This window comes from Tamandua tetradactyla, chromosome 11 (assembly GCF_023851605.1).
Source record: "Tamandua tetradactyla isolate mTamTet1 chromosome 11, mTamTet1.pri, whole genome shotgun sequence".
Classification (NCBI taxonomy): domain Eukaryota; kingdom Metazoa; phylum Chordata; class Mammalia; order Pilosa; family Myrmecophagidae; genus Tamandua; species Tamandua tetradactyla.
The window spans coordinates 75,554,952-75,566,032 of record NC_135337.1 but is presented as its reverse complement, the minus strand read 5'-3'; the positions used below and the strand labels follow the sequence as shown (position 1 = coordinate 75,566,032).

The 11,081-nt window shown below is 57.5% G+C and overlaps 2 protein-coding genes across 3 annotated transcripts; both read right to left on the bottom strand.

The window, feature by feature from the left end:
• Window positions 1-530: 530 nt before the first annotated feature.
• Window positions 531-6,385, bottom strand: TUBB4A (tubulin beta 4A class IVa). Of its 2 annotated transcripts, none has more exons than XM_077120939.1 (4): window positions 6,255-6,385; window positions 5,616-5,724; window positions 5,376-5,486; window positions 531-2,158 (listed from the first exon to the last, which is right to left on the bottom strand). In XM_077120939.1, exons 1-4 carry the CDS (start codon window positions 6,309-6,311, stop codon window positions 1,101-1,103), a joined length of 1,335 nt encoding a protein of 444 aa, XP_076977054.1. In that variant the 5' UTR covers window positions 6,312-6,385; the 3' UTR covers window positions 531-1,100. The 2 variants fall into 2 exon arrangements, with proteins under 2 accessions (XP_076977054.1, XP_076977053.1); XM_077120938.1 differs by having other exon boundaries at window positions 5,616-5,755; window positions 6,255-6,371.
• Window positions 6,386-7,244: 859 nt separating this feature from the next.
• On the bottom strand, window positions 7,245-10,677 carry LOC143649594 (uncharacterized). Its single transcript, XM_077119533.1, has 4 exons — window positions 10,623-10,677; window positions 9,947-10,249; window positions 7,813-8,057; window positions 7,245-7,639 (listed from the first exon to the last, which is right to left on the bottom strand). Exons 2-4 carry the CDS (start codon window positions 10,169-10,171, stop codon window positions 7,474-7,476), a joined length of 636 nt encoding a protein of 211 aa, XP_076975648.1. The 5' UTR covers window positions 10,172-10,249; window positions 10,623-10,677; the 3' UTR covers window positions 7,245-7,473.
• Between the last annotated feature and the right edge of the window lie 404 nt (window positions 10,678-11,081).

Here is an 11,081-nt window from a genome sequence, read left to right as displayed (position 1 = left end):
TACACTTTGTCTCACTGATACCTTGCAGGGTTTTCATGAGGCTTATATGAGATCATTCATGTGCCAGGTATGTTGAAGCACTCAACATGCATTAGCTATTTTGGTATTCTATCAGGATTGACACTCAGGTACTTCCCCCAGGCTGCCATCTCTCCAGTGGCCTTACCTGGGGACCCCTCCTCCTGCTTTCCATACTTCTGGGATGCAGCTCCACCACCAAGCACCCACACTCTGCCAGGCTCTGCACCCCTGAGGTCTCCCTCAATCCTGGCAAACATTCCTGATCAGGACATATGGGGAAAATGGGGGAAAATGTTTTATAGGTAGGGAAACTAAGGCTCAGAAAGGGCAAGTGGCTTGTCCAAGACCACGCAATTAATAGCCTTGTCTGTCTAATTCCAAAATCTCTACCTGTCTCCTACCTGCCGCCTTCTACCATCAGCACTCACCCCTGGCCTGTAGGTAGGAGGTTGCTTGCCCTCCATGCAGAGATGAAAAATGAACCCAACAGAAATAAGATGACAATTAATTTATTTGTTAGGGGTGGGTCAGGGGCGAGGAGGGTGGGGAGGGCTGGGGTGGTGGGGACAGCCTCTTCTCCCCAGACGCACCGGGCCTTCTTTCTTCTCCAACAACAGGCTCTACCACCCCGGGTCGGCTAAGTTAAGCAGAAGCTGAGGGGGGTGAGGTGGCAGAGGAAATGGGGGACAGGAAAAAGAAAGGGTCAAAAGGGAGGTGGGGTTCATAGGATCAGAGGTGAAATGGGGCTCATGGGGAGGGGTCAAGGGTGCCAGGGAGGTTGGGAGTGAAGCTGAACTTATGGCACTGAGGGTAAAGTGGGGTTTACGGAGTCAGAAGTGAAGCAGTCTTCATGGGGGTTGGAGTTAAAGTGACGGGGGCACTCTAGGGTCAAAGGTGGACCAGGGTCAGAGGTTAAGGCAAGGCTCGGGGCTCAGAGGTATGGTCAGGGTGAAGCGATGTTCCTTGGGTCAGAGGTGATGCTGGGCTCTGCGGAGTCAGAGGTGGGCGGGGTCGGGGGCAGTGACGTGGGGTTCCGGGGGTCAAAGGTCAGATGCGGGGCCAAGCACCCCCCCCCCCTCCTAGGCCACCTCCTCCTCCGCCTCCTCCTCGAACTCGCCCTCCTCGGCCGTGGCGTCCTGGTACTGCTGGTACTCGGACACCAGGTCGTTCATGTTGCTCTCGGCCTCGGTGAACTCCATCTCGTCCATGCCCTCGCCCGTGTACCAGTGCAGGAAGGCCTTGCGCCGGAACATGGCGGTGAACTGCTCGGAGATGCGCTTGAAGAGCTCCTGGATGGCCGTGCTGTTGCCGATGAAGGTGGCCGCCATCTTCAGGCCGCGGGGCGGGATGTCGCACACGGCCGTCTTCACGTTGTTGGGGATCCACTCCACGAAGTAGCTGCTGTTCTTGCTCTGCACGCTCAGCATCTGCTCGTCCACCTCCTTCATGGACATGCGGCCGCGGAAGACGGCGGCCACCGTCAGGTAGCGGCCGTGGCGGGGGTCGCAGGCGGCCATCATGTTCTTGGCGTCGAACATCTGCTGGGTGAGCTCGGGCACGGTCAGCGCCCGGTACTGCTGGCTGCCCCGGCTGGTCAGCGGCGCGAAGCCCGGCATGAAGAAGTGCAGGCGGGGGAAGGGCACCATGTTGACGGCCAGCTTGCGCAGGTCGGCGTTGAGCTGGCCCGGGAAGCGCAGGCAGGTGGTGACGCCGCTCATGGTGGCCGACACCAGGTGGTTGAGGTCCCCGTAGGTGGGCGTGGTCAGCTTGAGCGTGCGGAAGCAGATGTCGTACAGGGCCTCGTTGTCGATGCAGTAGGTTTCGTCTGTGTTCTCCACCAGCTGGTGGACGGAGAGGGTGGCGTTGTAGGGCTCCACCACCGTGTCCGACACCTTAGGGGAGGGCACTACGCTGAAGGTGTTCATGATGCGGTCTGGGAACTCCTCGCGGATCTTGCTGATGAGCAGCGTGCCCATCCCGGAGCCCGTGCCTCCCCCCAGCGAGTGGGTCAGCTGGAAGCCCTGCAGGCAGTCGCAGCTCTCCGCCTCCTTCCGGACCACGTCCAGGACGGCGTCCACCAGCTCGGCGCCCTCCGTATAGTGGCCCTTGGCCCAGTTGTTACCGGCTCCGGACTGGCCTGAAGAGGGAAGTGGGGGTAGGGGGGAAGGGCAGGCCGTTATGGGGAAGCCCCCCACCCTCAACCCCACCCCCGGCCACCTGGTGGGCCCCCTGTAGTTGTCTCATCATCATCATCCAGAGGACGAGGAGGATGCTTTGTCTTGGCTGCCCTTTGCCCAGCAGCCAAAAGGATCCTGGCAAAACCGAAACCCAATCATTCTCTTCCTTGCCTCAAAATCATCCGAGCCTGGGGAAAAGCCCAAGTCCTCCACACAGCTCCCCAGGCCCTGCATGCCTTGTCTCGTCCCCTCCCTGAACTCCCCTCCTCCCGTTCACTCCCTCTGTTCCAGCCACACGGGCCTCCCTGCTGCTTCTCCAGCTGGCCAGGCCCAGTCCTGCCTCAGGTCCTTTGCATGGGCTGTTCCCACTGCCTGGAACACTCTTCCCTCAGGTCTTTTGTTATCTCAGTGAGGCTGACACCCCCATCACTCTATCTGAAACTGCAATACTCCCCACTGCCTGCTCCTTTTCCTTGCTTTATTTTTCTCCTTAGCACTGACAAATCATGCTTGTCTGTAAACTCACAGTGGAAAGCGAGATACAGGAGGGCGAGGATTACGATTAGGGGAGTGGCTGGTATTACCGCGAACGGTGAACGTTTACTCTTGTCCCCTTCTCTGCCTCCACCTCATCTGGCCCCACCATCGCTCCCCTGGTTGACGGCAGACACCTCCGCCCCGGGTCCCTGGCTCCGCGCCCCTGTTCCTGGCTCCGCCCACTCCCCCTACAGTCTGTTCCACCTGCAGCAGCCAGAGGGCGCCTGTGAGCACCTGAGTCAGGACCTGGCCCTCCTCTGCCTACAGCTCTCCATGGCTCCCACTTTATTGAAGGGGAAAGCCCAAGTCCTCCCCGCAGCCTACCAGGCTCTGCACACCCTGCCCCGTCCCTTCTGCCCACTCTCCCCTCGCTCCCTCTGCTCCAACAACCCAGGCCTCCAGTATCCCAGGCCAGGTCCTGCCTCAGGGCCTTTGCACAGGCTGTTCACGTTGCCTGGAACATTCTTCTCTCAGGTACTCATATATGGCTGGCTGTGTGACTTCCTTCAGGTCTCTGCTCAGTGTCACCATCTCAGAATATCTCTCACTCCCCCATCTATAATGCCCTCCTCGACACTCTCCATCATCCAGAATGATCCTTCTCATTACTCTCTCCCCCGTATATAATGGACCCCCTCACTACTCTTCTTCATCATGCCTGATGGAAACCCATACCACCCCCCCCATCTATAATGGGCCACCCTCATCACTCTCCTCGCCATCAATAATGAACAGTTTCCACATCCCTATCTTAATGGGCTTTGCTCAACTCTTTTCACTGTCCCCACCCCTGTCTATAATGGGCCTCACTCATTTCTTCCCCCTGCATCTTAAGGGGTCTCCCTTTTCACTCTCCCCCATGTACTATGAAACCTTCCCATCACTCTCCCCCATTATAATGGACCCCCTCATTTCTCTAACCCTACTACCTTGTTTAGTGTTTCTGCACAGCATCTGTCACTACACAGCCTTCTATATCTGAAATCTTTTGCTTTTCTGCTATTCTGTCTCCCCTTCCTGGACTATAACCTCCAGGAGGGCAAGGATATTCTCTTGGTTACCACTGCATCCCCAGCATCCAGGACAGTGTCTGGTACAAGCAGGTGCTGAGACCTTTTTGAATGGCTTACTTCTTTGAGCACCAAAGATACGCTGAATAGAGGATGAGCCTATGCAAAGGACCTGAGGCAGGACTGGGCCTGGCCAGCTGGAGAAGCAGCAGGGAGGCCCGTGTGGCTGGAACAGAGGGAGTGAGCGGGAGGAGGGGAGTTCAGGGAGGGGACGAGACAAGGCATTCCCATTTTACAGGTGAGAACACAGAGGCACGGCAAGGTTAGATTGCGTGCCGGGAGTCACACTGCTATTACGTGGAACAGCCACGATTAGAACCGGGAGGCCTGGGTCCTGAGTCCACACTGTCTCCCTCCCCTCCTGGCCTCCCAAAGGCCACAGGATCCCTTGGCCCAACTGGAGCAGCTCAGGTCATCCTAGAATCCCTCCTGTCCTATGGCCAAACTCACGTCGTCTTCCAGAGCCATTTCCTGAGAACCTCATGTGTGCTGTGCCTACAAGCGTGCATCATTGTTGCTGCATCCTTACATAGACCAGAGGGGGATAGTCACCTGCCTGAGGTCACATAGCTTCTCTGTGCTGGAGCCAGGAATTGAACACGTCTGTCCCCAGACACCAGACTACTATATGGTTTGAGGAGGAGGGGGGCCGGGGGAGCATGGAGCCTGGGGTCTGAGGTCACGGTTGGGGTGTGCACCCAGCCTGGCCCAGGGGGTACCAGGAGAAGTTTCCAAGACGCACAGAGCATGCACTCTCCCTTGCATATGAGTGTCTCAGATGTACTCATTTTGTACACACATGCTGTTCCTTCTTGTTATATGCCCTTCCTCCCCTGAATGCGTCTTGGTCTTACTGAATCCCTTTACCCTTTGGGGTGCTGCTACAGATAACAACAATTAAACAATGACACCTCATGCTTATTTAGCTCTTCCTTTGTGCCAAGCGCTGTTCTACATTGTTTTATACGTATTAACTACTTTACTCTTGGCGGTCCTGAAAAGTAGGTATTTTTATAATTCCTGTTGTAGAAAGGAGGAGACTGAGGTACAGACATGTTATGGAGCCCATTCAAAATCACCGAGCTGATTCAATTGGTGGCTGATTTTTAACCTACGTACCTTCTCCAGTGTCTGTCTGCCTCCACCAGGATGTCAGCTCCCCAGGGTGGGGAGTTTTGTCTGTTTCCTTGCCTGCTGTCCTCCCCCGCCCCCGCCCCCCTGTTTCTGTAACAGGACCTGGCATGCAGTAGGTGCCCAATAAATATTTGTTGAAGGCATGAAGGGGCAGAGCTGAGGTTGGCACCCAGGCAGTTTGCCTCCAGTCCACAGTGTTAAATTAAAATGTCACCTCCTCCAGGAAGCCCTCCCTAACCCCTGCGCTTCCACAGCAGCCTGTACGCCCTTCCCCCATCACCTCCCTGGTTGCCCTGTCCACCCTCTCCCCATTCCCTACTGCTCTTTGGGGCCTGTGATAGCCCTCGTTAGGTGCTAGGTAGAGAATCCATCAAGCCTTTAGAAGTGAAAGGAAAAAGCGGGGTTTCTCTGCCTGCGCTCCTGGCCTAGGACTCACCGAACACAAAATTGTCTGGCCGGAAGATCTGGCCAAAGGGGCCAGAGCGCACGGAGTCCATGGTGCCAGGCTCCAGGTCCACCAGCACGGCCCGCGGGACGTAATTCCCTCCTGCATGGAAGCAGATGGAAGGTGGCTTGGGTGGGCGCCAGGAGCCAGGGCTGTGTGTGTGTGTGTGTGGGTTGGCTCCCTGTCCCTTCCCCTCACCCTACAGGTCCCCCTCCACTCCCCAGGTCCTACCTGTGGCCTCATTGTAGTACACGTTGATCCTTTCCAGCTGCAGGTCGCTGTCCCCATGGTACGTTCCCGTGGGGTCGATGCCATGTTCATCGCTGATCACCTCCCAGAACTGCAGGCACGGTGGTGGTGGAGGGTAAGGACTGCGGGGGAGGGGAGCAGGCTGCCGGGCCTGCCCCTGCCCTCCACCTTCCGAGCCCAGGATCCCCAAACACCTGCCTAGCCTGCCACCTGTCCCCACCCCCACCCCCCAGCCAGGTGCATGAGGGTCCCCGAGGTCTGGTGGTGCGAGAAGGATGAGGCAGCAGGAAAGATGAGGCGCGGGCGGGGCGCGTAGGTCTCCCCGCCCCTCCCCCCATCCCCAGCGGGTGTCAGCGCCCCGTTGCAGCCCGGGGGAGGGGCGCGTCTCTTTGTGCGCGCCGAGGGGGCAGTCAGCCAGCTGTGCAGCCAGCTGAGGCAGGCGGGACCGAAGGCCCGGCCCCACCCCCCATCGGCCTCTTTGTTTCCAGCCCGGCCCCCGGTGCCTGGGGCGCTGGCCTCCTGGGGACCCCATTCCCGGGAGGGCGAAGGGCGGGGTGCCCGGCGTTGGGGGGTGGGAGCTGCGGGACCCCTGCCGCGCGCCCCTGGGCCACCTCCTCGCACCTTGGCCCCGATCTGGTTGCCGCACTGGCCCGCCTGCAGGTGCACGATTTCCCGCATGGTGGTGGCGGCGCGGACGCTGGGAGCTGCGGCGGCGGACGCGGCGGCGGCGGCGGTGGCGGTGGCGGCGGCGGCGCTCGGTCCCTGCGCTCCCTGGGGCTCCTCTATAAGAGCCGGGCGGCGCCCGCGTCACGGCCGGTCACTGCCCGCCCCGCCCCCGGCCCCGCCCCGGGACGCAGGGTGCGGGGGTGGAGGCGCGGCTCCTTCCCCAGCGGCCTCCGAGGCCTGGGGCTCCATTCCGTTCACCGCCCCCCCCCCCAAGCCGCCACCCTCAGCCCCCATCTAGGTCTGGCACCCCCGCTTCCCTCCCCACCCCCCCACCGTCATCTGCGTCCCGCCTCAGTTTCTCTGTCCGCAGTCTGCCTCCCTCTTCACTTCTGTAGGACTCCTTCGTGCGTCCTTGCCTGCGTAAACTGAGAGGGCCTCCTGGGAGGGCCTGGGGGTGGGGGTGGGGAAGGGCCAACCAGGGTGGCCGAGTGGCTTGGACTTCACCTTCACGTGCTCCAGTGGCCCCCAGGTTTAGCCGGGGGTTCTCAACTAGAGGTGATTCTGCACCACCACCCCAGCCCCGCATCGCACACTCCCCCCGCCCAGAGACAACTTGGCAACATCTGGAGACCTTTTGGATCATTTCGAATCGGGGAAGTGCTCCTGGCTTCTGGTGGGTAGAGGCCAGGGATGCTGCTAAAGGTCCGACAATGCTCTGGACGATTCCCCACCACCAAGAATTATCCTGCTCCAAATGTCAGGGGTGCCGCAGTGGAGAAACCCTGATTTAGGCTTTTGAGGCTATGGCTGAATGAGTTGTTAGAACCCTCTAGCCACGAGACGCCATGTCCGGGTGGAAATAGGAGGGCCACCAAACTGTGTTATTGTACATCAAGAATCTGTAACTCCGTGTTGACGTTTCTTAATTTTTTAATACGTCTTAAAATAAAAAATGAAAAAAAAAGTGGAAGTGGCGTAGTGGGAAGGGGCTGATTTGGGGCATAGGTTTAAGCTTCAGAAAAATGGGGTTGCTTGCGTCAAGCCAGCAGGGTAGGGCTGATTTGGGGTATGGAATCAGCCCCCAGAGAGGTGGCGCTGTGTGAGTGGACACACCTGGAAGGGGGCAGCTTCCTGGATAGTGCAGACCCTGCTGGGCCCTCTACCTTTTCACACGTCAGGACATCCTTTGGGCATCTTGGTGTTCGGCAGGGGACGATTCAGCTGTGAGGGGAAGGAGGCAGGGGCTTGAAAGTAGCGGGTCGCTGTCCAGCACCTGGAGCTGCTGGGATCTGGCAGTGCAGCTCCTTTTGAGGGCCAAAGAGGCTGGCGATATAGAAAGCCTGTGGCAGATGAAGGGGAGAGGGGTTTGGGATGGGCTGATCCCGTGGCTGCCCTGCCCAGCTCTGGCCTCTCCTGGGCTCCACCCCTGGGAGGTAAGGGCTGTCAGGTGTGCTCACGACCCTGGGGCCAGCAGATGGTCCCTGGGACCCACGTGGCCACCAATAGCACCTACCGCCCAGACGGCCACCAAGATGCCCTGCAGGAATCTGATAGCCATGTCGTGGGGGTGATGCCAGTAATCCAGGGTGCAGATGTAGCTGGCACACAGTGCCAGGGCCAAGAAAAAGGGCTGTACTGTGGGCCATAAGAGCTTGGTCTTGCATCCGCGGTAGCGAGCCTGTACGTAGATCTGGGGAGCGAGCAGGTGGGGACGGCGCCTTGGAAGACTGCGTGGGGCGTTTCCAGCCGGGCTGGGCCCTGGAAATACATTTTTTTTTGCTCCCACCTGCCTGCCTCATCCTGGGCGGCCATGTGGCAAGGCAGGACGCTCCACCTTGCCATTTACAAGTGGAGGGCGGCATCCAACGCCTAAAGAGGGTATAGCCCATTGCACCCCATGAGAGTCTTGTGCCATGAGCTCTATGCTGGCATCAAGAGCATGGCTGGATATTTGCTTGAGGACTTCCCAGGTCCTCTGCTGAGAACGCACATGTGGGCTCATCCTGTGTCCCCAGTACTCCCACCTCCATCCCCTGCAGGCACTGGGTCTCCAAATCAAACCAGGTGGGCCTCGTGGCACCCATGAAGTGAAAGGGCTGAGCTCCTGATTTTGCAAAGGAAACAAACCCAAACCCAGCCCATTTGAAACACCCATTTAATCTGCTTCCTTGACAATAGCAGAAAGGGAAACCGGCTGTCATGGGTTTTCAGGGAGAAATCCAGCGTCAGCAGCTGAGGAGCTTTCAAAATGCTGGGACATTCCAGAGAGCCAGAACATTTTGCTCACAAAATGGCCCACAAGACCTCAGAAAGATCTCACACACCTGCCTCCCGGTGTGTGTGACTTGAATCCATCTGGGGTGGAGGGGGTGGGGAACACATTTCCATCCCACCTGGGAGCCTCGAGCACTGTTCACATCCCTCCCGGGCCCCCATCCACCCCAGGGGACCAAGGAGTCTGTTTTGTCCACTATTAATAATAGCAGTGACATTTAGGTTAGATCCTATGGCCAGACCCTGTTTCAAGAGCTTTACATGAGTTGGCTCATTTACATTTTACATTTTACCTACAGCACCTGCGGATGTAGGTGCTATCTGCGCATTCGTTTTACAGATGCGGAAATGGAGGCCCAAGTAGGGTAAGTGTCTCACCCCAGGTCATCCACTGTTGAGGCTAGGAATAGAATCTGTACATACTGGCCCCCAAGCCCTTGCTTTTTATCACTACAGGATGCTATAGTTACGTTGTTCCTTGGTCTTTAAAAAAAAAAAAAAAAAAAAAAGCCTGGCTGCGGAATAGGCATCTTTCAGGCAAAAAATGCAGCTGGTGTCAAGGCAGCTGTGTGACCATCACATGACGCTCCTGGGGTTGGGGGTGGGGCCTGCCCACCCCAGTGCCCTGGTGCTCTGGGCTGATTCCACTGTGTGCACTCAGCTTCCAGTTCTGGTCCCCTGGGTCCAAGGATCACTGGCTCCTTTCCAGGGGTACCCCCTATACCTCTTTCCTCCCCACCCACAGCCAAGACCTTAGATTTGCACCTCAGCTATATCTGGTTTCCCTTCCCTCTCAGCAGAGCCAGCCCTGGACATGCACACAGCCTGGCACGGGCCCTCTCCAGCTGCGGGGAAGGCAGACAGAGGGTTCTGGAAGCTGCTGTTCCAGGGCTGCAATGTTGAATGAGCCCTAAGAAGAAAGAGGTCCTGCCCACTGTTGCCCCACCTCCGCAACTCCAGGAGCACACACAAGCTCTGTTTAAGCGGTGCCTGGCATTGCCAGCACCAAGCCTGTGTGTGTGTGTGTGTGTGTGTGTGTGTGTGTGTGTAGGGGTACAATGGAGTGGCCTGTGGCCCAGCCAGGTGTATGATACACCTGTCTGAGACAATGAGTAGAGGGACTTACACACTTTTACTGCCAATCGTCCCCCAAAAAAGAACACCCACCCGTTATCGGCCCCGCAGGTCAGCCTGGGAGAGGTGCTGCACGTCCAGAGGCTGCAGCTGATACAGCCTCTGTACATCAGATACAACATGGAGTACATTCCAAAGGCGGTGTGTTCTGAACAAGACTTCCCGGGGATGTGAACAGGAAGGAGGTCGAGATCAGTGGGGGCTGGAGTGGGGATGCTACCCCCTCCCCATCTACCCACCTGGCTGGCTTCGAGGACCAGCCAGGCTTCGAGGACCTCGGCGGGGTCTCCAGTGCAGGTGTAGTTGGAGATAAAGCCGCTGTCATGGTTGAAGGAGGTCGTGTCTGGCTGGCACACAGCCAGGAAGTGGGGCCGCAGGTGTCCCCTGGTCATCTTGGTGATGTTGGCCAGGGAGCAGTTGACCATGCCACCGGAGATGAAGGAGCGCAGCTGCTTGTAGACCATGATCACGTAGGTGCTGTCTGTGAAGGCCCATGAGTTCAGCTGCAGCCTCTGGACGTGCAGCACCTCTCCCAGGCTGATCTGCGGGGCCAATAATGGGTGGGTGTTCTTTTTTGGGGGACGATTGGCAGTAAAAGTGTGTAAGTCCCTCTACTCATTGTCTCAGACAGGTTGTACTTCCCATTTCTCAGGGAAAAGAGAGTAGCTTTCCACTCAACCCACAAAAACCTGTGTGTGTGTGTGTGGGGGGGGCAGTTTCTCAATTTCACTATGAGAAAATGGAAGACTTCTCCCATCCCTGTGCCTAGAAGGGGCAAGACTTCCCATTTTGCTGGGGGAAGAAGCATGGCTTCCCATTTCACAAGGAAAAGGGGTGGGAACCCCCCCCCCTTCATCAAACACTGGCAGGATTTCCTGTCCTGTTATCTGAAAGGGGTGGGACTTCCTGCTGTACCAAGAAAAGGGGTGGGCCGTCCTCCTACTTTATGTCAGACATGGGCAGGGTTTCCTGTCCCGTTACCTGAAAGGGGTGGGACTTCCTGCTGTACCAAGAAAACGGTTGGTCCATCCTCCTATTTTATGTCAGACCATGGCAGGATTTCCTGTCCCCTATCCTGAAAGGGGTGGGACTTCCTATTACACCAGGAAAAGGGGTGGGACTTCCTTTTAAATGCCTGGAAATGGTGGGACTTCTTTTTTCACCAGGAGGAAGAGGCAGGGCTTTCCCCTTAGGTTTGGAAAGGGGAGATTTCCTACTCACCAGAAAAGGGATAGGATTTCCTGCTTTGTGCATATAAGGGGTGGAGATTCCCCATCTACAAGGGAAAGGGGCTGAACTTCCTTCCTTGCTGCAGCCCAGAGGCAGAGAGGCAGACATTTCCTCCGTCCTGTGCCCACAATGGCTTTTTCCTCA

Excerpts from the sequence above, each read along its gene's own strand:
- TUBB4A (XM_077120939.1), bottom strand. The coding sequence starts at position 6,311 with ATGCGGGAAATCGTGCACCTGCAGGCGGGCCAGTGCGGCAACCAGATC. Across the intron at positions 5,487-5,615 it reads GTACTACAATGAGGCCACAG|GAGGGAATTACGTCCCGCGG; the intron begins GTAGGACCTGGG and ends GCTTCCATGCAG. Across the intron at positions 2,159-5,375 it reads GCCAGACAATTTTGTGTTCG|GCCAGTCCGGAGCCGGTAAC; the intron begins GTGAGTCCTAGG and ends TTCCCTCTTCAG.
- LOC143649594 (XM_077119533.1), bottom strand. The coding sequence starts at position 10,171 with ATGGTCTACAAGCAGCTGCGCTCCTTCATCTCCGGTGGCATGGTCAAC. Across the intron at positions 8,058-9,946 it reads TGGTCCTCGAAGCCAGCCAG|GGCCCAGCCCGGCTGGAAAC; the intron begins GTGGGTAGATGG and ends ATGTATTTCCAG. Across the intron at positions 7,640-7,812 it reads TCTTGGTGGCCGTCTGGGCG|GCTTTCTATATCGCCAGCCT; the intron begins GTAGGTGCTATT and ends CATCTGCCACAG.